Source organism: Diabrotica undecimpunctata, chromosome 1 (assembly GCF_040954645.1).
Source record: "Diabrotica undecimpunctata isolate CICGRU chromosome 1, icDiaUnde3, whole genome shotgun sequence".
In the NCBI taxonomy this organism is placed as follows: domain Eukaryota; kingdom Metazoa; phylum Arthropoda; class Insecta; order Coleoptera; family Chrysomelidae; genus Diabrotica; species Diabrotica undecimpunctata.
In genome coordinates this window covers 26,905,154-26,930,544 of record NC_092803.1, presented here as the reverse complement: position 1 = coordinate 26,930,544, position 25,391 = coordinate 26,905,154, and the positions used below count along the sequence as shown (strand labels likewise).

The 25,391-nt window shown below is 33.7% G+C and overlaps 2 protein-coding genes across 5 annotated transcripts in view; both read left to right on the top strand.

Annotated features, from left to right (window-relative positions):
• Positions 1-25,391, top strand: part of LOC140446946 (zinc finger RNA-binding protein-like) — a 56,206-nt gene that overhangs the window by 6,879 nt on the left and 23,936 nt on the right. For all 4 annotated transcript variants that reach the window (XM_072539554.1, XM_072539542.1, XM_072539547.1 and 1 more), the window contains 7 exons: positions 1,404-1,554; positions 9,943-10,097; positions 10,163-10,452; positions 17,452-17,634; positions 17,878-18,000; positions 18,091-18,383; positions 18,444-18,748. In XM_072539554.1, the coding sequence (XP_072395655.1) occupies positions 1,404-1,554; positions 9,943-10,097; positions 10,163-10,452; positions 17,452-17,634; positions 17,878-18,000; positions 18,091-18,383; positions 18,444-18,748 (1,500 nt within the window). The remainder of the gene's footprint in view (positions 1-1,403; positions 1,555-9,942; positions 10,098-10,162; positions 10,453-17,451; positions 17,635-17,877; positions 18,001-18,090; positions 18,384-18,443; positions 18,749-25,391) is intronic.
• LOC140446972 (uncharacterized) lies at positions 11,506-14,623 on the top strand. The gene is made up of 2 exons (XM_072539571.1): positions 11,506-11,974; positions 12,209-14,623. The coding sequence occupies exons 1-2, from the start codon at positions 11,911-11,913 to the stop codon at positions 14,512-14,514; spliced, it is 2,370 nt and encodes a 789-aa protein (XP_072395672.1). The 5' UTR covers positions 11,506-11,910; the 3' UTR covers positions 14,515-14,623.

The following is a 25,391-nucleotide window of genomic DNA, read 5'->3' as shown; positions in this document are numbered from 1 at the left end:
ACATGTCTTTGGTGTCTTGGCCACCTGACAACAAAAGACACTGGTATCTGATTCAGGGAAAAACTGAAAAATAAACCAATACACACAAAATATCAAAGGGCCCAACATAATTCTTAAACATAAAACAAAAGGGCACCTATGTACCAAGTTTCCTCTCTCTGGGGCTTTCCTTCAAGAAAAAATGCAAAAGAATATTAAAAGGAACTTCAATAGGCTTCTTCCTTATAATCAGCGGAACCTATGTAGCAAGTTCTTGTCCTCAAACACTAGGACAAGAAAAAGAAAGACTTACAATCTGTTTATTGGTAAGACAGACTGACCACATCTCGTTTACCGTTATCTGTTAATTAACCTTACAGGGGACCTAATGATAAGCAGACAATTGTAGTGGTTACAACCTGTCTTTTAAGTTACTATTAAATATATTGTAATTTTTTCTTTTTCTTCCTATTAATCCCACTGGGGCTTTTCTTTCAAATACAAAAAAAAGTTATAAGGATATGAGTAAAAGAACGAGTCTTGTTAACCCCAAATTCAATAACGTTCTTCCTTATATCAAGAGGAACCTAAATAAAGTTTCAAGACTAGGACTTTTCCTTCAAAACAACAACAAAAAGAATATATCGTCGTCAACCAAGCAACACCACGTAACAAATTTTTCTTCAACTACAGAAGAGCAATAACAAAACAACTTATTTTTGTTGACGATGGACCCAGCAAACCAGCTACCATTGGTTTTGTTATGGGAACTGAATGAGATATATGGTGTTATGGTTAGAAATGTTATATTCACTTTATTGTGATTACAGCCAAATCTGTTGAGATTCTTTCAAATCTAAAGTCATCCCGATATTCTGCACGAAATTTTACATTAAATGAAACAAAAAATCTATTAATGAGTAGGGTGGTGTTGCTTATGCTAATGTATATATTACTTTGTCTTAAGAAGAACCTATGTTCCAAGTTGCAAGAGTGATATTTTTCTTCAGAAACAAAAAAAAATTACCACCTTCATGAACTAGCTGAAAATTTTGAAGAGACTGAACATTACCGAAATTTTAAGTATTGCTGAAATCGTGGGACATCATTTTATGATCGTTTTTGAATTTTTGAGATAACCATTATTAGCTGAAGAAAAATGTTTGTAAAATTAAACCGATTTTTTTCCACTTGTTTACATGCTAGGGTAAAATAAACATATATTTCTAGCTAAAATAATACTGACATCAGTAAACAGCACAGCAGTAACTTATAATATGTAGTAATAGACTGAGTTAACATTGTTACAAAATTTATCTGCTATATATTCATTTTTTGAAGTTCCAACCCTCTATATGTTCTCAATGAATCACTTTTTAAACATCAGTTAAAATTAAGCAATACATAAGTTTTATATTCTGCAGCCACAATGTATGTTGCACAACATGCTGCTCCAAAACCAGCAGGAGGTTGGCAGAATTTCAGAAAGGCTGGAGTAGGTGTGAAGGGCGTCAGCAGAACCAAAGCCCCTCCCAAACCACAGCAATTGCATTACTGCGAAGTGTGCAAAATCAGGTAACTATTAATACTAAACATTTGCTGTGTCACATTATTTTGTCTAAATGGTTTTAGGTTCTAGATTGTTTAGAACAATAATTATAATGGAACCCCAATAACTCAAACTTCAAGAGAACTGCAACAAAATTTTAGTTAATAAGTTTTTGGCTTAATGAATATTTCAAGATCTTGGATTGCTATATCCGCTTAGCTGACATTAGCTGTTATATTGGCAATTATTATCTTATTAACTCGAAACATTATTAACACTATTAACAGAAAATATTTTCGAATTATTTGTGCATACCACCAATCCAGGTTTTTAAACCATAAATAATAAATATTTTTATTTTGCAATAAAAGCATAGCTTTTCTGGCCTGTTTAATCCATATTACTGGCTCACAATCTGGTAGATTGTTGACATCAGTGTCATCATTCTCATTATTTTCATTAACTCTGTTTTTTTTTCTTAATTGGTTCAAAATATCTGAAAATTTATAATTGAGTAATTTGGGTGAAACGAAAATGAATTTCATGTACATTTTTTAATATCTATGATAGTTTGGCTCCAGATGATAAAGAAGGTAGACCGTCTTAAGACAGTTATAACAGTTTAGGTGTAGAAAATTAGAGCAGGTTGAATAAAATAACTAAAAAAAATAGTTTTTATTTTTGAAATAAAAACATAAACGTAGCTTAACGAACAAAATAAAAAAGTAACAAAATACAAAAAATAAAAATCTAGTGAATAGTGAACTACTTATGAATGGGAAGTGAGAAAATCAGTTTTTTCTGGTGTAATACATGAATTCAGATTGCAGTTTATGTAATGCACCTGAGTATAAACCTTCTTTTCCGGTTTTGTCATACATGTATCTGCATTAGGTAGAGACGGGATACCAAACGAGTTACTGAAATATTGTGGAGCAGCAATGTCTTAATAACACTATATAGCGTAACAGACACGTTAACACTGAGATGAAATCAAGAATATACCATGCGGTCCATATGTATGGAATAAATTCATTTTTAGCGTTATTATGTACTATGTGAAAAAAACCTGAAACAGGTTGATTTTTACTCTTAAATTGACAATTTACAGTATGAAAATATTACACCCCTCCAGCACCCCCTTTGAATTATAAGCACCCCCTCGAAATTTTTAAACAACAAAGGGAGTCGTATGGCACCTTGTTAGAAAGGGATTTTAGTCCTCTGTACAGAAATATAAATTTTTTTTAAGTTTGGTGCAATCATAACTGAGAAAATTGATTTTTAAGATGTAAAATGTTTATAATGTCTCTATCACAAAACTTTAGGTTGAATGAAGATAATAATGTCACATAATATTTAGAATGTATTTTTCAATGTATTTTACAATTAAATTAAATTTTTAAAATGACCTCCATTCACTTCTTGACAATAACCGAGGCGATTTTGGAATTCTCGTACAACATTTTGAAGGAAGTAAGACCTCGGGGGTTATTCTGTTAATTTCTTCCGTTATCCTAACTTTTAAATCAGCAATACTGTTTGATCTATTAAAATATACTTTAGATTTTAAATAACCCCATAAGAAATAATCGAGAGGAGTCAAATCCGGCCATTCGATCGTTCCACATCTTCCAATCCACCTATTGGAAAAAACCTTGTTTAAATAATTTCTAACTATACGTGCAAAATTCGGTGGAGCTCCGTCTTGTTGGTAGTAAATAGATCGATCTATTTCATTTAGATGATTAACATCAGGAAAAAGTCTTCGTAATGTAGGCACTAAAAACTTAATAAAAAAATATAGATAAACCTCACCATCAACTGTGCCCTCAAAAAAATAAGGACCAATAATTTTCTTGTTAATGATACCAGCCCAAACATTAACTATTTTAGGATATTGCGTGTGGGTCTCACACACCCAGTGAGGATTTTCTCTTCTCCAATATCTACAGTACTGTTTGTTAACCGTTCCGTTTAAATGAAACTTCGCTTCATCAGAAAAAACTATTTTATTTATGAACTGCAAATCTGCGTTCATTCTGTTCATCATCATTTCACAGATCATCTTCATTTAACTCCTGAACTAACTGAACTTTGTAAAGTTTGTATTTTTCTTTATGCAAAACTCTCAAAATAGATGATTTACTTACATCATTGACGGCAGCAAGTTCTCGAGTTGTTTTATGAGGATATTCTTCAATCTCTAGAAGTACATCTAAAAAAGTACATCTTTTTTTCATCAGTAAATATAACATTTCTACCTGGTTGTTCAATATTTTTTACATGTCCAGTATACCTAAACTTCTTTTCAATTTTGCTAACTGTAGACTGCGAAACTTGTTGACCAGGGTATTTATTGTTAAACATTTCAATAACCTCCTTTTGAGTTCTTGTTTTACCCCAACCAATCATAATTAAATGTCTATTCTTTGAGTCTCGGACAAATGAGCCATAAGTAAATTTAATACGCGCACAAATATTATACTGACGTCTTTTAGTAACTTTAAATACCTAAATGAACGCAGCCTACTACTGTCTGTGTCAAGTTAAGAATTCATAAAGGAGCCTTATGGGAAGCGGTGATGCCAGAACTACCGATAGACTGAGATAGGCGAGAGTAGTGGAGTTGCAGCGAAAAAGCAGGGCCGAACTGCATGTTATATTGCACATTAGACGTTTTTTCACTTAGGTAACTTTAAATTTTTTTTGTTTTTTTGAAAAATAAAAATTAAAGACATGTCTTTTTCTCACAACAGTTATTTATTAAATTTCGGCTTAGGTCATCATCAGACTCTTAAAAATATTCTTAATTGTTTAATGAACAAATTGAGTGAGTATTGTGGTAGATATTATTAGTGTCAGTAAAAAACATAAAAAAACAATAAAAACTTCTGTATATTTTAAAAAAAATACAACAGAACCATAGAAATGTAACAAATTATTTGGTTTTTTAGTTTGACATTTATATATTTACAATATTACAATTATCAAAAACTATGTACATTCTTCGTCCATATCCAAATCGGAATTGTCACTACTATCATATAAATCTATAACTATGGGAGTTACGTCTTCCATTAGACCGTCCACTTCCCAAAATTTTTTCTCCAGAGTCATTACATGTTGAATATAGTTTTTCCAGTTATCAGACGTAACATTTGAAAACGCTTTTTTTATGAGGTCCTCCATATCCTTCGCTTTGAAGGTGCTGTTATTTACGGCCACATGCCTTTTTACTTGGCTCCATACCATTTCAATTGGATTTAATTCGCAATGGTATGGAGGCAAACGAAGCACTTTGACATTATTTTGTTGTTTACAAAGTTCTTCAATTTTGTAATTATCAAAATTTTGTTTAAATTGCGCGACTACCTCCAAAAGCTCGCACTTCAGATAATTTTCTTCAAAAAATATGTCTTTTTGTCTTAACCAGTCCATAATGTTATTCTTATTCCACGATTGGTTAGGCAACAACTCGGTTTTTACACTATGATATGGAGCATTGTCCATAACAATAACCGTTTTTCGAACTAAGTTGGGCAACAGTTTGTTTTCAAACCAGTTCTCAAAACACGGACCGTCCATTTCGTCGTGATAATCAGCGCTGTTTTTTTTTGCAAGGAAAAACATTTCAGCACCGTTTACAAAACCATTTTCACTTCCGGCATGGACAAGGATGAAACGTGGTCCACGCTGAGTGGGATGCTTTAGTCCAGTACTTAGCCCTTTTATGAACGCATCTCTTGCCGAGGTGACGGTTTTGTCTTTCCATTCTCTGGAAACCGAGTGCCCCACATTGACCCATGACTCATCCAAATACACAATGTCATAGCCCTCAGCCCGATATTGTTTAATGGCCCTTAAATATCCATGCCTCCATGCAATTATATCAGGACGTTCTATTAGCACGGCACTTTTATCACGTTTTGCATAAACAAAGTTCATGTCTTTTAACAACCTGTACATTGTACTGCGGGTAAAATTTGGCAAGTTTTCGTCTTGGTTCACTTTTGGCAGAAGACGATTCAAAGTAGGAGGAATGTTTTCAAAAAAAAAACTATGCACTGTTCGACGAACGCCGATACGAACACCTTCATCGTAAGTATAGTCTCTGGAGTTGTTTCGGCAACGGGTTCTTTTTCTGTTTGTTTTTACCTCAGAAAGCTCACCTTCTTTGTCTTCCTGTACGATTTTTTGAATCGTACGAACTGACACTCCTGTCATCGCGGATACTTTGTCGAATACAATACGTTGACTTTCATCTCGAAGCAAATTAATGTGGTATCTCACTACGTTTAAGATCACTTTTTTAGCACTCAGATGTAAAATTTGACCACTTTTAAACGGCAAAACTGGATCCATTTTAACAATATAATTTTTTACACTTGAGATTTGAGTGCGCGATGGTTATGCCTTAACCCTTGTCCGGGCAGAAGAATTTAAAAACGTAATCGGGCAGTTTGGGCTTATGTATACAGACAAACATATAATCTCCACTTCACCTAATTACACTATTTTGAAAAACATACCGCTCATTTATCTATAACTCATAAATCTGTCTGCTTTCCAAATGTGCTTTCCAAATGACACTATTGTTTGGAATGACTAAGTACATAAAGAGAATTAGAAAACTATTAATAGTCAATTATAAAGTAATCAATATTGTTTACTGTTAGGGCCTGTTAGCCCGGCTTGCCCGATAATGGAAGTTTAAGCACAATATCTTAATTATTATTGCTTTCTATTTATTAACTATTGTGAAAGTAATATTTTATAAATAATTTTGAGAGTTGACACCTAAGCTGTCAGAATTACCTGTGCCATAATAATTAACCAATTGCGTAAAACCTAATATTTTAACCACTAATAAAGACATTTTTCTAATAATCTTTAAAATCACTTCCCTGAAAATGTAACCATATTTATAAGTAATTGTAGTCGTTAAGCTTATTAAATAGATACGTACCTATCTTTTTAAAATAAATTTGATTAACATTGGAAAATATAAATAAAAATTTGAATATAAATAAAGAATGGGTTATTTCGGCCGGCCCTGCATAGTCCCGTGAACTATTGGCAACATACGCCCGTAAGAAATGCACTGGCCTATCTGTTCAGTTGTGAATTCTTAACTTGAAACAGTCTGTAGATTCATATCAATTGTTTATTTGGATTTTTGACTCATTTTTATAATCTTCAAAGTTTTTTCCCTAATGTTTAGCAGAACAGATACGAAAATTCCTGATTATTTCTAAAGTATATTTTAATAGACTAGGCAATGGTCTATTATGCTGATTTAAAAGTTAGGATAAAGAAATAACCCCCGAGGTCATACAAAATATTGTACCAGAATTCCAAAATCGCCTCGGTTATTGTCAAGAAGTGAATAATGTTGGTCAAGTTGAACATTTAATTTAATTGTAAAAATCAATTTTCTCAGTTATGGTTGTACAAATTCAAAAAACTTTATATTGCTGAACAGAGGACTAAAATCCCTTTCTAACAAGGTGCCACATGACCCCCTTTGTTATTTAAAATTTTCGAGGGGGTGCTTATAATTCAAAGGGGGTGCTGAAGGGGGATAATATTTTCATAATGTAAATTGTCAATTTAAGAATAAAAATCGACCTGTTTCAGGTTTTTTTCACATAGTACACAATAACGCTAAAAATGAATTTATTCCATACATATGGACCGCATGGTATAAAGCCAGTGTAAGACCAATAATGACACATGTCTCAGAAACAAGACCCGACACAGTCACAACGCAAAGGCTACTGCAAACGGCAGAGATGAGAGTACTAAGAAGAATTACAGGAAATATGCTGAGTGATCTAAAGAGAATTGAAGATATTAGAAGAAAATGTAACGAACAGTGTATAAATGAATGGACACAAAATACAAAAAAAAAAAGAATGGAATAACCACACAAGCAGAATGGAGGAGACCCGTGTCGTCAAAATAGCAAGAGATAAGTCACCAACGGGCAGAAGTATCGGACGACTGCGCAAAAGATCCGAGTGACAACCATAGAGGTATTAATCCGCCAATGAACAAGCAGAATTGCTTATAAAGAGGAAGAAGAAGAAGATGTATCTGCATTCTTTATCTGTCCATTTTACCGTCCATAAAATCAACACCACCCATATGACTGTTGTATTCTTTGATGATATTTTAATACCATATTATGCCATTCCCATATATTCCCCAGTATCCCATTTCTTTTCTGGCTAGTTGCTTATCTTTATCAGCTGGCAATTTAGAATTACTAACTTGATTGGGTAAAAATAATAGTAATAAATGTGTAAAAGTTATCGAAGTAGATAACATAGTTTTTAAAGTGAGCGATAGTCTGAGACAAACAAATAGCGATATTTTACGCTGCACCAAGATCAGGATTTTCTGGTAGGGTGATATTATTAATAGCTCCATTTTTAATTTCGAATCTGTAAGATTATCCATAGATTCGTACAAATCGCATAGGACAAATAATTTTATTCCAGATTTATGGTGTTTATCAGGTATGTATTAGCGTAAATGAAGTTGCATCTGTCTGGAGTTGGAGTTGGCGCAGTAGGAGTCTGTCAGAATGTTTAATTTCTCATACTTCTTCATTAGTTATTTTAGAAATATCATATGCTTTACGACTACTACAAAGTAAATTCATTTTGTTTATTTTATACATTGAAGATCCATATGTACTGTAAAATAAGTCAATCGATATTTATTTACAAAAACAAAAAAATTGCTTTGAAAATATCTTCCCAAAAAAGAAAATAGTTGAGATAAACCGTTATGGCCGCCTATTAACGGTCATTAATTATAATGCTAATATAATTTTGAGGTAGTAAATAAGTTTACATATTTGGGTTCTCTCATAACAAACTATAATGACACATCTGAAGAAGTAAAACGGAGGGTACTGCTAGCAAACAAATGTTATTTTGGACTAAGCAAGCAGCTAAAAAACAGAAATTTAAGCCAGAAAACCAAACTAATAATATATAGAACACTCATCCTACCAGTGCTGACATATGGGTCAGAAACATGGACCATCTCCAAAACAGACGCAAATCTTCTGCTCGTCTTCGAAAGGAAGATACTAAGAAGGATAATGGGCGCATTCTGTGAGAATGGTATTTGGAGAAGGCGATATAATTTCGAATTGTACGAGAAGTATAAAAAAATAGTAAATGGTAGAGATGTAATATCCTTCATAAAAATAGGTAGGCTTAGATGGGCTGGACATGTGTCAAGAGCAAATGAAAATTACCCACCCAGACGAACTCTATTATCGGTCCCAGTGGGAAATAGGAGTAGAGGCAGGCCACGACTGAGATGGAGGGACGGTGTGGACGAGGACGCAAGGAAAATCGGCGCGGCAAATTGGCAACGGTTGGCGATGGACAGAAACGACTGGCGAAATAGACTGGGGAAGGTCAAGGCTCAACTAGAGCTGTAGCACCACTGATGATGATAATTATAATGCTAAAGATTATCATAGCTTATTTATTTTTCTAAAACTAGTAATATATATTAAAAATAGATATAATTACATACTTACTGTAAATTTTTCAGCAAAAAAGAGATTAGAAACCACTTTTTCTATTATGTGGAAATGCTCATCAGATTGCAATAATCGCTTTTAAAAATTCCATCAACCATTGCTGGTTTGAAAAGAACTGTGTCCTAGTGTTTTTAAAAAGTCTTCTTCTTTTCGGATAAGATAGTTCAACTTATACGCTGCTTAAACCAAGTCAGCAAGAATTCTTCTGAATTAGCAAACTGGACTTGTTTGCTTTTTTGAGATAAATCGCTACTTGATTCATATCTTTGCAATATTTTGGCTTATTCTAAATTGTTGTCGATTGTCGAGAAAGTGCTTGGCAGTAATCCATATTGATCTGCTATTTCATTTTTCTTCTTTTTTCAATACGTTGACAACGTCAATATTTTCACTGAGACTAAGATTGTTTAAGAAAAGATCCATAACATAAACGTACATTACGCTATTCCACAAAGTTTAATGGATGGGAAATTAAAGGACCATGCCCTGTTATAAGAATTTAAAGTTGCTTTTCGCTGGAAATACTATCTTTTGAACTTTCGAGTTGCAGAGTAGGTACAAATATGTATTAAAACTATGTTGTAAGGAAATTTTAGTTACAGTCTAAATAATTCGAGATATCGCGTATTAAGGGTTTCAACAGAAGGGAATTACTTTTTTCTCCCTTCTAATGGGGTTTGAGTTGTCCAGGTTCCACTGTTTGTATATGATTAAAATGATCATGTGATGTTTTTTTTTTTGTATTTTGATGTAATTACAATATTATCACAAATAAGAAAAAACAAAATTACACATACTAAATAGATTAGGATTGTATATAGAAACATTTTTGTAATATTTTTAGCTGTGCTGGTCCACAAACATATCAGGAACATTTAGAAGGTCAGAAACACAAGAAACGAGAAGCAGCCTCAAAAATGGCAGCATCTGTCACAGTCACAAGTCAAAACAGATCTGGAAACTCTCTCAGATGTCAACTATGTGATGTGACTTGCACAGGTATGCAAAAAAATCAATAAACATTAAAAACTTTTGATTTTAACGATTTTTTTTGTATTGTCTAGGTAATGATGCATATGCTGCCCATATCCGAGGCGCCAAACACCAAAAAGTACTTCTGCTTCACACGAAACTAGGCAAGCCAATTCCTCCACAAGAACCAGAAGTTTTAGGTAGTAGTAAGAAGTCGATTTCATGTGATTCAAAAATCAATTTCGTGCAAGGGGGTGGTCTAGGCTCCACACCACAAGGCAATGGAGATGCTTCCAAAGACGACGATGATGATACTCCGGAAGCTGATGTACAGCCAGTGGGACAAGATTATATTGAAGAGATAAAGAGCGATGATGGAAAGGTAAATTTTTTATTTGAAATTACATATATATTTCTTCCTCGATTCCCAAAACTGTAGGTTATAAATGAAGTTATTTTTATTTCTTGTACTTTTCATAGTTCGTTTGCATTGTTCCATTTTGTGTCCTTTTTTGTTTCCACTCATTCAAACCTCTATTCATTTAATTCAGCATAAAATTAAATACTTTCTGTTTTAAATACCTTACTGTCAAAAGTCTGCAACATAACTCCACATGCATATTTTATGTAGAGCCACTAAAAGAGTTACGGGTCGGTCGTAACATAGTCACTGTGTTAAATCACGTGGCAACTATGGTTTGACATTGACAATACAATTAAGTAAAAATGGTATTAACACAACGAATATTATTCTATATAGATGTACAAGTAAAGAGTTTTTTTTTTTTGGAAGTATAGCTTTATTATCGCGGGCTACGGACGGAGCGGTACACAGCGGTGGATCGCACAGAAATAGATGTAAAAAAATAAAACCGACTGTAACGACGTATCGCGCGATCACACACTACGTGGAGTAGTAAACACAGTGCCATGCGTGTTAAGTAATAAAATAAAATCGAATCGATTTGAATTAAATCAAATAAATTAAATTAAAAATCATCGCTCCATGCGTAGACTATAAGAGTGCCACATCCCGTTTTTTTTTTATTTATTTTTCCACAAAATGGAAATGACTAATAATCGTTTAACAAAGCACAACCATATTGATTTAATATCTTATTTTTTTAAGGGGTTTTTTGATTACAATAATAAGCAGGAACATTTAAATCCCATCTCCAACTAGATACACAATTAATTTAAACGTATATAATGTTTTTGTATGGCCCTTTATAAAAAGTTTGTTTATTCACCACCATTTCACAACCTAGAAAATATTGGGGAAAGTGTTGTTTGTTGCAGAGAAGAGTTGTTAGTATATGTTTAGACTTAATGGACATTTTTAACAATTTTGGTAGTAAAGTAGACTCCCTCTATAACGAGAACTGAAATGACAGACTAATTCGTCCCCGGAGAGCAGAACTATTCTATGTCCAAAATTTCATTTTATGCGATTTTACGCCGAACGTATCCATTAACGGATGCTTGATTTGCAGCAGAATCAGCCTAAGTCCAAGTGGGAGGGGAGACCAGTAAAAAAATAACCTTACTAACTAGTCTATGTGTTGAAGCGACGTCAGTTCAGTGCAGAAGGATGCTATGTAGGCAACGGTATACTTAATGAGTGTGCGTTGAATAATTTTAATGGACATACACTTGTTCTGATCTGTTTTCATTTTAGTAGTATATTGCAGTGGTGGAGATAGACTTGTTCTGCCTATATTTTGTGTGAATAAAGTGGAATTTTAATGGAGATCGACTTGTTCTGACCTAGTTTTGGTATGTTAGTACAGGATTTCATTGGAGATACACTTTTTCTGCGACATTTCTTCTGTAGTAAAATATGAATAATCCAAGGATTCAACGAATGTTTCAAAATATGAAAGGGAAGGAGAATAGGTGTTTAGGTAAGTAAAATCGATAATAAAAAAATCGTGCCTATTAACTATTACCTAAAAATATTTTGTAATGCGAATTTATATAATTATAAAAAATACTTTTTTCAGTAGATAGCATGTGTTTCTTAGTCATACTTTATTTCGTCTTTCATTACTTAATTATAATTATTTCATAACATAAAATTTATCTCATCTGAAATGAATTAAAAGATAATAGGTACTGACATATTATTTTCATTTCAGATAAGAAAATAACTGTTCAAAACTCTCCCTACAAATCAACTTCAGATGTGGCAAACTATGTAAAAGATGTCCGTTCTTTAATGACCAGGTGTGAAAACTTGGTACCTCCATCTTATCTGTTATTAAGGGAAACATCTACTAGTGAATCAGATGTGTCATTTTTATCTTCAATGCACGTTGTTTCAAGTCAGTTTTGTACATCTGAGTCATCAGTTTATCCCGATTCATTTCATATCAGCCAAGTGAAGGAGCCATTGCTAACCACAGTTGATGTAAGTAGTACATCACATAATATGATGGAAGATAAGTTAACAATGAATTTACCTGGTCCGTCTTCAAATGTATTGCTTGATGATTTAAGTCTATCTTCTTCAGAATCGGACCCGTTTGGAGGAGATGACGAAGATAATGACCCCAATTATGAATTAAAAGCTACTGTTGGCCGTCATAATCAAGTTCCAATTAATGACTCTGAATTTGATAGTTCCGATGTGGAAGACACAAGCGAAAAAGAAAAAAAATACCGTAAACGAAAACGCAAATACAACACCTGGAGAAGAACTGAAATCAAAGCATCGAGAAACAGCGGCAAGTCTTACATAAACTGGAAAGGAAATCTAGTACCTGAAAGAAAAATTAAGGTTTCGTGTAAATGCAGGATGAAATGTTCTGATAAAATAAAAGAAGGAGACAGAGAAAAGATATTTTTGGAATATTGGAATCTTGCAGATATAAACAGACAAAGAGATTATATCTCAAAATTTGTTCAATGTAACAATAAGGCAAGAACGCGAATCCGAAATAACGCAGATAAAACAACCGAGGACCTAACTTCCAGACGAAATTTTACATTCGTCTATTACCTTCAAGTCGACACTAAGAAAGTTCAAGTCTGCAAACTTTTCTTTCTTCATACTTTAAGTATTAGCGCTCAGATGATTAGGACTGTAATTAATAAGATTGGTTCCACGGGAGTTGTACGTGAAGACAAAAGAGGTAAAGTTTGTAAAAATTCAATGTTAGATGAATCGGTTAAACAATCCATTCGCGACCATATTAACTGCTTCGAAACTGTTGAAAGTCACTACTGTCGGCAAAAAACAACACGTTTGTATTTACCTGCGACTTTAAATATATCCAAAATGTATAGCCTCTATGAAGAATATTGTCAAAATAACAATATCGAACAAAAAGCGACGGAAAGTTTATACAGAACAATATTTAATACCGAGTTCAATATGTCTTTTTTTCGCCCCAAAAAAGATTTGTGTGATACTTGTCACGATTACGAACATTCATCTGCAGAAGAAAAATTAAAACTAGAAGAAACATTTCAATTGCATGTTCGAAACAAGAACATGGCGAGGGATCTGAAAAATATCGACAAAGAAAAAGCTAAAGAGAATACGACATTTTGCGCAGCCGCGTTTGATCTACAACAGGTGCTTTCAACCCCGAAATCCGACGTTGGTCTTGCGTACTATAAATTAAAACTCAGTACGTATAATTTCACGGTCTTCGACTTAGCAATTAAAGATTCATTTTGCTACATGTGGTATGAATGTATTGCAAAAAGGGGATCCTCAGAAATTGGCAGCTGTCTCCTTCTTTTTATTGAAAATCAGATCCAAAAAGGTGTAAAAGAGTTCTCGTTCTATTCGGACAACTGTTCTGGTCAAAACAGAAACAAATATTTGTTTTCGTTATACAATTACCTGTGCCAAAAAGACAAAATAAAAATTCGCCATACATTTTTAGAAAAAGGCCATACACAGTCTGAAGGGGACTCAGTACATAGTGTTATAGAGAAGGCTGCGAGGAATGTATCTGTTTATACTCCTGAACAATGGTATACAATCGTTAGGTTTGCGAAAAGAAAACAACCTTACGTTGTAATTGAACTAGAGCAAGCAAACATACTGAATTTAAAAAGTCTACAAGAAAAAACGACAATCAACTGGGACAAGGATGAACAAAATGAAAAAGTCACGTGGAATAAAATTAAAATTGTTGAAACAGACTTTCATATCCCAAATGTAGTTTTCATAAAATATTCTTACAGTAACGATGATCCATTTAAAAAAATATTTATATCTAAAAAAGGAAGAAAGTCACTCAACGTCAATGCCAGAGACTTTTGCTTAAAACCACTTAATACAACATTACTTCCCATATCCAAAAAAAAGTATGACCATTTAAAATTTCTGTGTGACAAGAGAGTTATATTGAATCCCTATCACAATTTTTTTAAAAATTTACCATTTTCTGAGAAAGAAACAGCAAAAGATTCAGACAATGACAATTGAATTAGGATTTTTCTTATTTCTATCGCTAGTAACAGTATTTTGGATTATTTTTAAGTTCGAATTCTTTATTCATTGTAAAGATCTTTTTAAAATTGTGTTTTATTTCAAATAAAAGATTTAAACTAGTGGGTATTGTTTATTATTAATTATTATTATTACATCAGAACTATTCTATGTCACATTACAAAAGTAGTAACCTATACCGATACTTTACATAGAATTATTAAAAAACTTGTGAGTATACTATGTCCACTTATTTCATAATTTCGTAATTTTAGAGAATGTTAGGTAAAGAAACATGTATCTGGGCACTAAAAAAATATTTCAATTTAATTTATTACTACAATTTTACGTAAGGAGATCTCAAAAACAAAAAAAACCTCTCCTGTAAAATTTGCATTTTGTGACATAGTATAGTTCTGCTCTCAAGGGACGAATTACCTCGTTATGAGCCGATCTCGTTATATCAGACAATAATAATACTGTGCATACATATGAATCTGTAGTTTTCTAAACGATTAACTTCCTATAGTGAAGCTATGAAGTTGTTTATTTTTATTATCAATGATATACGTTAAAACAAAAAATCTGTACTTATATTTTTTTCCAACTACATAATGTATAAAGCGTATTTTCAAGGATAATATAAACTATTGCTTCTGCAATTTTAAGAACTCTGTCATTTTGACGTGACAACGTCTTAAATTAGGTTGTGGCTCGGAGTCACTCATGAAAAAGTGTAACGCCTGCTCACGTCTGTTACGATGAGTCACCGAACTAGAGAGAGGCCCGCCGGACCGTTACAATTTGTGCAATTCTTATTTTCATTCAATTCCTTGTTCCTATTGTGCAATTTAATAATATTCATATCAATAAATATTCTACCGAGAAAAAGACGTTGTCACGTAAAATCTTCGCCCGTAAAACCGACTTTACAGGCAACCGATTTTTTTAACTGCTTTAAATGGTCCAGTATCATTCTATCATATTTTCTAAAGATGTGAAACAGTTGTATTTATTCATTGTAAAGAAGTTTATTGCGGGCTGCAGTTAAGTTTATTGAGGGGCTGTTTGAAAAGGTATTTATTTATAGCCACGACCCGACCAAAAACGTAAAAAACACGTTTTTGGATCTTATTTTCTCGTTATAACCTAATTTGCCTCGCTATAGACGGTTATAGTTCAATAGAAATTTCACGGGACATCTAATGTATCTCGTTATAAGCGAAACCTCGTAATAACCGTGTTCGTTATAGAGGGAGTATACTGTATTATATAAAGTTTGATTATAATTTTATTGTTAAAAATATTATTGTTTGTTTTTTTGGCATATCATCTTTAGGTATAACATTTGTAATAAATATGTCAAGTAATAAATAAAATTATCTTTATTGTGTTTATCCATCATATAAAACAAGTATACGGCTCTAAAGTCGACGCTTTGTGGTTATAATTTCATTAGATATTTCTTTCATCATTAACTTTTTCTATTGAACCAAAAATTTTCTATTGGATTCAAGTCTGTTGAATTGCCAGGCCAGTCTAGCACCTTTATCTAGTTGTCAGGCAGGAATTTTTTAACAGTGTTTGCCTTGTGACAAGGCGCCGAGTAATGCATAAACGTGAAACTCTCATTAGGGAACCACTCTTGGGCCCCGAGAAACATTTTTGCTTGCAGTACTCTTAAGTACTAGTCCTGTCGTTTTGTTAATTCGAAATTGTAGAGTCTACCAGTTCCTTGACTGCTTATGATGGATCACACTATACCCCTCGTGGGGTGTTTTACCGTCCTTTATAAAGTCCTCTTTGTGTTTTTTCCTAGGTCTTCTCACAAGTTCAGCTCTATCTATGAGGATCTGCACTTCAGATTCGTTCGAAAAACAAGCCTAGAATATTATTATTTTAGAATCCTGAACAAATTGATCAATAATTGTAAACTATATAAAAGAAAAACAATAGTAATGATATTTATCTGGTTCCAATCATCATTGGTTTAATTTTTGCGATCTTTAGCCCATTGAAATATTTTTTTCTTCATGGCTAGTATAAGCAGTGGCTTTTTTGCAGGGTGATAGGTTGAAAATCTCAAATTATATTCGTCAAAATGTTGACGCCAGACTACTGCATCATTTTCGTTAAAATCGTGTTTTTTTCTGTTTTCCAAAACAATATTGCGAATATGGTAATTGCTGTCTTCTCCTGCGTAATATACTTTATGATTAACCACATTGCATTGGCCAGATCCGGGCCACATCATTTCACTAATACCAACATTGATATATGCAGTCTTCTCATCTCGTATATTGCATTATGTGCTTTCCGGGTTCATACAAACCGTACATTCCATGTGCGTATTCTACAACTCATTTCGATATCATATTTGGTGGGAGATTCTTCGCACCCCTGCCTCATTTAAAAGGCGCCCGTACTCAGGGCCATCATTTAGTTCCTCAGCCGTAATGATAATTCTGGGAAAAATAGTGTAGTAGTCATTCCCTTGGCTTTCTACACCGCTGTGTACACGCTGTTTAGGTGGTTGTCACGGCACCGGATTCTGTTATGTATTGGCTGTTCTGGCCTACATCAATTCCGCTCAACACAAATACTGACAAACTAGATTCCAGGTTTGATTTTATACAAGCCCCAAAACCAGGGGCTGTCGCATCCGCCTTCCAAACCGTTGTGAAAGCTTTATTCTCTGACAAGGCACCCTTAGCAGGTACTAGTTTCCCGGGTCAGGAAACACCCGGAAAAACTAGATAATCATTTATACAAGTTAGGTTATATTGTATTTATTTACATTTATTATAAATTTTGTGACTTGTATGGAAGTGACTAACCATCCAAAAGAAGGAAGGCTTATCCATTTTGTTCATAATAATTTTTTCATCTTTGTTTTTAATACTCCATAGTTAATTCTTCAAAAATTTGTTTTAGGTTATCAGTTTCAATTGTAAATTATGTGAATGTAGATTTAGTGATCCGAATGCAAAGGAAATGCACATGAAAGGTAGACGACATAGGTTACAATATAAGAAAAAAGTCGATCCCAATCTAGTAGTGGATGTAAAGCCATCGCTCAGACAAAGGAAGATACAAGAAGAAAAAATGAGAAGAGCCGTAAGTAGATAATATTTTCTCTACTTTATTATAATTGGTTGGTGGTTCAATTTTGAATGCATTTTTCGTATAAAAGTCTTGGTTTTTTGGATCTTACAAGTTGGATTGGATTTTGTAGGGAGCAATTATCCCTTTATGAGCCAAAAACAGATACTCTGTTTTTATTTAAGCTGCTTATTAGTATACATACATAATTATATACCTTATCATTGTATATAATAGAATAATTTTTGTTTTTGTTAGGCTATGCGAGAAGAATTTTGGGCTAGGAGAAATGAAGAGGGATACTGGGATAATAGGAGATATGACGATGAATATATGGGAATAGGTCCCTTCCACAGAGGAAGACCATACCAAAGTGGTCCAGTAAGTTTACTCATTTTTTAAAAAGTAATCTAATTGTATATATTTCTATTTTGTTTTTTCTTCTGAGTGATTTAATGATTGTATTTTTAGTTCTTCGTTGGTATGCCTCGTAGAACCGAATCTAGTGATGATAAACACGTGATGGCTCGCCATGCTGAAATATATCCTAAAGAGGACGAACTTCAGTCTATCGAGTCCATAGTTTCCAACACCGAACGAGCTCTGAAGATTGTATCAGACCAAATAGCAGACGCCAAGACTCCCGTCAAGAAGTTAGATCCTGCTGCAGCAGCCGCTGCGGCAGCTGCAGCCGCCGCCAAAGCGGAATTAGAGGCTAAACAGTCAGATGTACCTCAGAAAGAAGACGGACGTGATAACCAACTGTCAGTATATTAATAATTGGTCTTATATCGTTGGTTAATAGCATATAATGGTATTTTTAGATTCACCTTCCAACAAGGCGATACGACCAGAATTCTCAAAGGCGTGATGCGCGTAGGACATCTCTCAAAAGGATTGATTCTCCGCGGCGAAACCAACGTTCAGCTGGTCGTGCTCTGCGCCGACAAACCCACTTTAACGCTCCTAAAGAAGGTGGTCGAACTGCTACCTCCCGCTTTGAAACAGATCGCTCCTGAAGAAGCTTACAGAGTTGCCATCAATGCTCCTGAGGCAGGTTTGAACGTGACCGGCAAGGATGGCAATGTTTTGGTACAGTTTACGAGTCCCGTCATCAGAGAACAGCAAGGTAAATTCACGGAAATTTCGATGTATAGAGGGACGTGGGGGCGTACAGTACTGTGCAGGGTTTAAGCTGGTTCAAGCTGTCAAAGGTTAAGTTTGAGGACGACGTCGTGGTTCCCGTAAAGAAATTTTTGTAATCAAAATTGTTCGCTATCGAAGGAGCTATTCTTACGATTTTGTTTGAAATTATGTATCGATTCTTTATGAAGATTCGACATACAATCGGAGACATTTACTTTTACGTATATTCTGGATAAAACTTTTCTCTTTTCTTTAGTTACAGAATTATTGTTCATTATTAAAAATCTTCTATATCTTGTTCATTGTTTTAATCAGTAGCAATTTATCCTCGTTGAATTTTGTATATCTGGATTTGTTTAACCTTTATACAGTTAACTTTCTTTTCTTTTTCTTCTATCACATCTACAATGATTTTTTTACATATAAACATATTTTTTCTCTGTGTGTTCCTGGTTTTTAACAACAAAAGTTCTTTACTAAAATCCAAAAATACTTACAAATGTGTCCTGCTCAACTGATCGTATTCTCAAAGGTAATATGAGTACTTTTTCAAAATTAATGTTTCGAGGGTGATTTCCCTAGTTTTAAAACAAGAGAGTTAAAATATACCCGAATCTTAAATTATAAGAATGGCCCTTCTGATGTGAAATGTAATGAAGGCACTCATATTTTTTATAAAGAAACTATTTTACAACATTGTTTTTAATATGGTTACAAATATTTTTTTAAATGCTTCAGGAATTGGTTAGATGATAATAATGACGATAATATAAAATAATTTATAAGTATTTTACTGTAATTGCTCGTTTCGGAATATCTATTTTTAAAAATTACTACATTTCTTACGGTATCGTTGTCCTGTTGTATTCCCTCTTTGTTAAGATTTTTACATCTTCTACTTTTCTTCAGTAGATAGCCTAAACATTTTGTTGGGAAGTAGAGGTCTGTACCAAGAGTACCCAAACTTTACAACGCTTTATTTTTCATCATCCAGCTTGAAGCATCCTTCGAAATTATTCCCATTCGCCTTACAACATTCTCCTATCGATGCTAAGTCACTGAAACAGTTCTGGAATTAAATTTTTTTTTACGAACTTCTTGGCATTGCCACTTCCATTTGAATTATTAGGCGAGACAACGAAGCACTAAGCCTACCAATTTTCCGCAACAAGATGAATCACTATGCAACTTGTTGCATTCGATTTAGGAAAGTGTCAGGAAAGTTTGTGAAGAAAATTCGTGGTGATAGAATGAAGATTGCATTTTGTGCTTAAGGAAAATGCATTGCCAAAGTGCATAGAAAATGAAAAATTTGCAACTTTGAAAATATCGATAGGAACGAGTTTTCAGTTTTGAGATTTATGTTATTTTCGTTCGAAATCAGTCAAAAGTCATTACTGGGGGCTTTTGGGGTTGCTGAATACGAATATTATGACGGCGATGGCCTCCAAGGTATCCAGGAGGACCTCGTCTCCTGAAGTGTTATGTTAATTTCTTACTTAAGATTTTTATGAAAGTGTGATATCAAATAAGAGTTAAAATATGATTTCTTGAATATAAATACAATTTTTTTTATTAGTAAAAAAGATGATTAATGAATGATCGGATCATTCAAATTTATTTATTCCTCATCGTCTTCTGTATCAGATAATTGATTTTCTTTATAGCTTTCCAAATTCCTGGGATTTGACCCAGCACAATTTTTACTTACCAAATTGCAAGCCAAGCCATTCTTTCTACATCCACATGAGCTGCCGCAGTCTTTTTTGCAATTGAAAAAATTAAATCCATAACACTTGGTGGACCAGGAGGCTGTGTCAACTTGTAACGTAGCTTGTCTGGATGGGAAGTGGAGGGTTGAAAGAGAAATAGAAAATCCAGGTACAAGTCGGTTCACCTTGCAAACCGGCGCTCAGATGTTTTGAAGGACACAAGGGTGATCTTTATGATGTGGGTCTATAGATATTTAAAAAATTGGGAATTGAAATGTACCAATTAAAATGAGGGAATTTGGTACCTACTAAAAGAAAGGGGGAAAAATAAAGAGCGCCACCTAGCCCTTTGTCGAGATACTAGGAAAACTCGACACTTGACCCATGAGAAGATTGGCTTCAGAAAGGTAAAAAATATAGGCTAAACCTCTCTAAAAAAAACCAAAATGCATACATATTCAAAAAAGGAAGCAAAAACACTTACCTTGTATTATCGTTCTACATTTCTGTCAGATTTACCTTATGAGATTTATGATTTACCTTCTTACCAGAAGAGAAGAGCATTAGCAGAAGATTATAGCAGAGCATTAAACAAAAAAATTGCTACAAATTAACAATTTTTTTACTTAAAAGTTCAGCCAGATAAAAGTATTACCGAATGACAACACATTAGCAAAGTAAACATAAATAAAACAAAGCAGATGACAAAAAAAAACAAAAATGTAAATTTGGACAAATCAGGTATTAAACAAATGACCCTATAATTAGATGGAATACCTTTATAACTGGGTAAAGCTGTAAGATGAATTCAAATAATAAAATTTAGCAAAACTACTTAGGCATTACCTCAGCAACAGCATACTATCATGATAATATTCGGCATTAACACTTACTATCCATTAAAAATACGTATAAATTAACTGAACAAAAAGTCTTACAGAACATACAAACTATTATTGAACGTACAAACTTTTAGGTTGTATTCAGAAAAAATCAAAAGATCATTACGGAACACAAAAAAATTCAAGGGGAATATCCTATATAAAAATCTTTGCACTTCATTGCACTAAATACATAATATGTACAAATAGTTTAAATGAAATCAGGTTTGATTAGTTAAAAAAAATGGCTTGACCAAATGTCTCCATAGAAAATTTCAGCTTCCATTAATTTGTTTCATCAGAAAGAAAGGCGAAACAAGAAAATTTTATAACTTACAGTTTATCCTTCTATTCCAAAAACTCCATAAACTGCAACTTAAAACACTTTTCACCGACATCTTGCAACTCAGATCTCTCATATTATTTCATTGACTGCCTACTGTCACCGAACTACACTTCTTCAAAAGGTATATTTAGTCTGCAAAAGTGTTTTCCAACCTTAGTTGGACTAATCGAGGATATATGGAACTCAATGGGTTCCCACTGGGAAGTGCAGACTTCCTACATTGTACCTCTACGATCTCGCCCATCGGGAAGTCTAGGACTTCCTACCTCTACTACCGGCTTCATGGTCGGTCGTAGAGGTAGAAAGAAGGTAGAGTAAGAAAAACCGAAATCAAATTTCTCCCAATATTCCTTGTCCCCACTCAACCAAATCGAATCTTTTATTGACCGCTAAATCTTGTCTTTTCTTTCTCATGTCCTTCTTTTCAAGTTTTCCGACGAACACAATTCATTACAAACAAAAACAGACATAAATTTTGTTTATTATAGACAGACTTCAAGATGTTTATATTATCAATCTCAGAAACGCAAAAAGATTAATGATCGTTTTCGGATCCCACGATATACCGGGTGAAACCAAAATGTTACAATCTTCACTGGATGATAGGAATTTTCTTTGAGCTCCTATCCCCAGTCTGTTACATTCAAAACTCCTGCGTACAACCAAACTTTGAACTTGTAAATAACTTTTTTTAGATTCTGTATGGATCGATCCATTGTACCACCATCTGCCGTTGGCAGAATTTTACCAATCGACACCATTTTATTTTTTTAAATCGCCTTGAGATAGATCCCACAATGATACATTTCAGCCAACTGAATATTTGATGATCTATAGTCATCCGGTATGTTAGGCTTTCTGAAATTGAGTGAGGCACCATACATGGCTAAAAGTAATTGTGAGCCATGTTCAACTATTTTCTCAACAGACAGACCAGCTTCTTTGCGCATTGTATAGATTTAATGCCTACTTCAGTCAATTTAATTTGTAACAATTTTAAGATAATGGTTTAAATCATTTTAGCATTTAGTAGGAATTTTTCTAAAGGCATGTTTTCATTGAAATAAACGACAGATATCTCTTATTATTTTTCACGGCGACTTCTTTCAGTAGCTTTCGTTGTGAAGCTGTCATATCCATCAAAAATTACCGTTTAATTGTTTCCATTATTATTTTGAATATATTTTATGTAATTTTTCATTATTAACGAAAAAAGTTGACCAAGTATACAGTTTACTCTGTGGACCTTTATTATCTTATGTCACTTCATCAGTGCTACCAACTACTTAAAAGCGCTAAATTTAAAAAATAATGGTTTGTATAATTTTTTGAAATTTTATGTTACATGAGGTATTCTGAGGTAATTTATCAACAAAAAATTCGTGTTCAGCGACCTCAAAAACCTCCGAGTAGTGACTGTCGACTGATTTATGATGAAATTAACGTAAAACTCAAGGAGAGGTCCAGCGACTTCGAAAACCCCCGAGTAAAAAAATTGAACTCATTCCTGTCGATATTTTCCTAGTTTAAAATTTTTCGTTTTACCACCATGAATTTTATTCACCAACTTTCCTGGCGCTTTCCCGAATCGAATGCAAAAACTTGCATATCGATTCACTTTGCTGCGGAAAATTGGTAGGTTTAGTGCCTCATTGCCTCGCCTATATAATTATGTCGTCGAATCATTGTCCTTTAGGCGCAATTTTTAATTTTAAAACAAGAAAAATTCTCTGGACTGTGAGAAGACTGGCGTAGTTGTGTAACCTTATGTTTTGCCAAAAATTATTGCACAAGGTTCGAAAATGTGTTGGCTAATTATTTTCATGAAGAAATCAGTCGCCGCTAGCCAAAAATTAGGCTGTTTTATTCTCACTGCGTCACGCAATCTTCTTAGAACCTTAACATAAAATTATTTTTTGATTGTCCGATTTCTTGGAGAGTATTCATGGTGCACACCTTCATAATCGAAATCTACGGACGCTGAGATGAAAGCTTTCATTTTGAAGACTGTTTCCGTATTATAACTGAAAATCCACGATTATTTACTAATCCATTAGCGATTATTTCCAATGTCGTCCGTCAAGTCGTACAAGGGACCGCGTATGTAGTTTTCAGAACCTGGAAATCTTCATTTTATGTTCAAATTAGCTCAGTGGTAAGGAAGAGAAAAACTAAATTATATGATGGAGATGGCCAATATGCTGGATTTAGATGAAGAATAGCGTAATAATGGAGGAGTGAAGCATGTTCATAAGATAAAGTTAATCACGTTTTTTGTGTTAGAAAAATTGTCTTCTTGCGTAGCAATTGGTTTTCAATAAGATTTTTAAATGGTAATGTGTTACACGAGAAGTTTATTTAGAGTTTCTGTTAAAAGAAAAGTAGTAAATAAAAACTATATTAAATAAAATATTTATAAATGTCTAACCACATCCTGTTACATAACAATTTGAATTTCCTTAAACTCGGCGATAGCTAGATTTGAATTTTTAAAATAAAAATTTGCTTTAATATTATTGTAAGTACCTATTATGAAGTCACAAAGAAAAATTGGCAATATGAGGGACACATTGCAGTCTTAAAAGTAGTGCCAGATATTTCACTACATATACATGTAAGGGGAAGCACCCGAAGTGTCTTCAGGCTAACATGTTGAGTATATAAAATTCTTCTTATTCCTTCTTCCTTCTATGGAAGGTTGTCACTCCATTTTTTGCTCGGTCGTCCGATACCTCTTTTGCCGATTGGTGATTTATCTCTTGCTATTTTGACGACACGGGTCTCCTCTATTCTGTTTATGTGGTTATTCCATACTTTTTTCATTACATTTTCTTCTAATGTCTTTACTTCTCTTTCGATCTCTCAGCATATTTCCTGTAATTCTTTGCCAGCCTTTGCGTTGTGGCTGTGTCGGGTCTTGATTCTAAGGCATATGTCATTGGTCTTACACTGGCTTTATAAATTCTTGACATCATCTCATTATTAATGTGTCTGTTTCGCCATAAAGCGCCATTAAGGCATCCTACCAGTCTATTTGCTTTTTGTACTTGATCTCTCACTTCTTTGTCCAGGTCTCCATAGCTAGAAAGTGTAATTCTCAGGTATTTTATTTCCATTACTTGTTCAATACTGATGCCATCAATTTCTATTTTACATCTGGTTGGTTTTTTGCTGACTACTATTATTTTAGTGTCCTGAGATGAGATTTTCTTATTAAATTCTTTAGCTCTTATGTTAAATATGTGGACTAGTCTTTGCAGACTATCTTCATCTTGGGCTATCAATATTTCGTTGTCTGTGTAACAGAGTATTTTTATTTCTTGGTTTACCATTTTGTATCCTCTTCCTTTGTTATCGCTTTTGATGATTTCATCCATGATTGAATTGAAGAGCATGGGGCTCAATGAATTCCCTTGTCTTATTCCGCTGCCTGTTTCTATAGGTTCTGTAAGTGGTCCATCTATTCTGACTTCCATTTTGTTGTTTTTATAGATGTTTTCGATAGTTTTTATAATGTTTAGGGGAACTTCTCTATTATACAGAAGATGGATTACATCTTTGAGTCTTACTCTGTCAAACGCTTTCTTAAGGTCAATCAGACAACGAAATGCTGGTCTATTATACCCTAGTGATTTCTCAGTAATTTTGTTGTTAATTCCGTTCTTCGACCTCTTATGAAGCGCCATA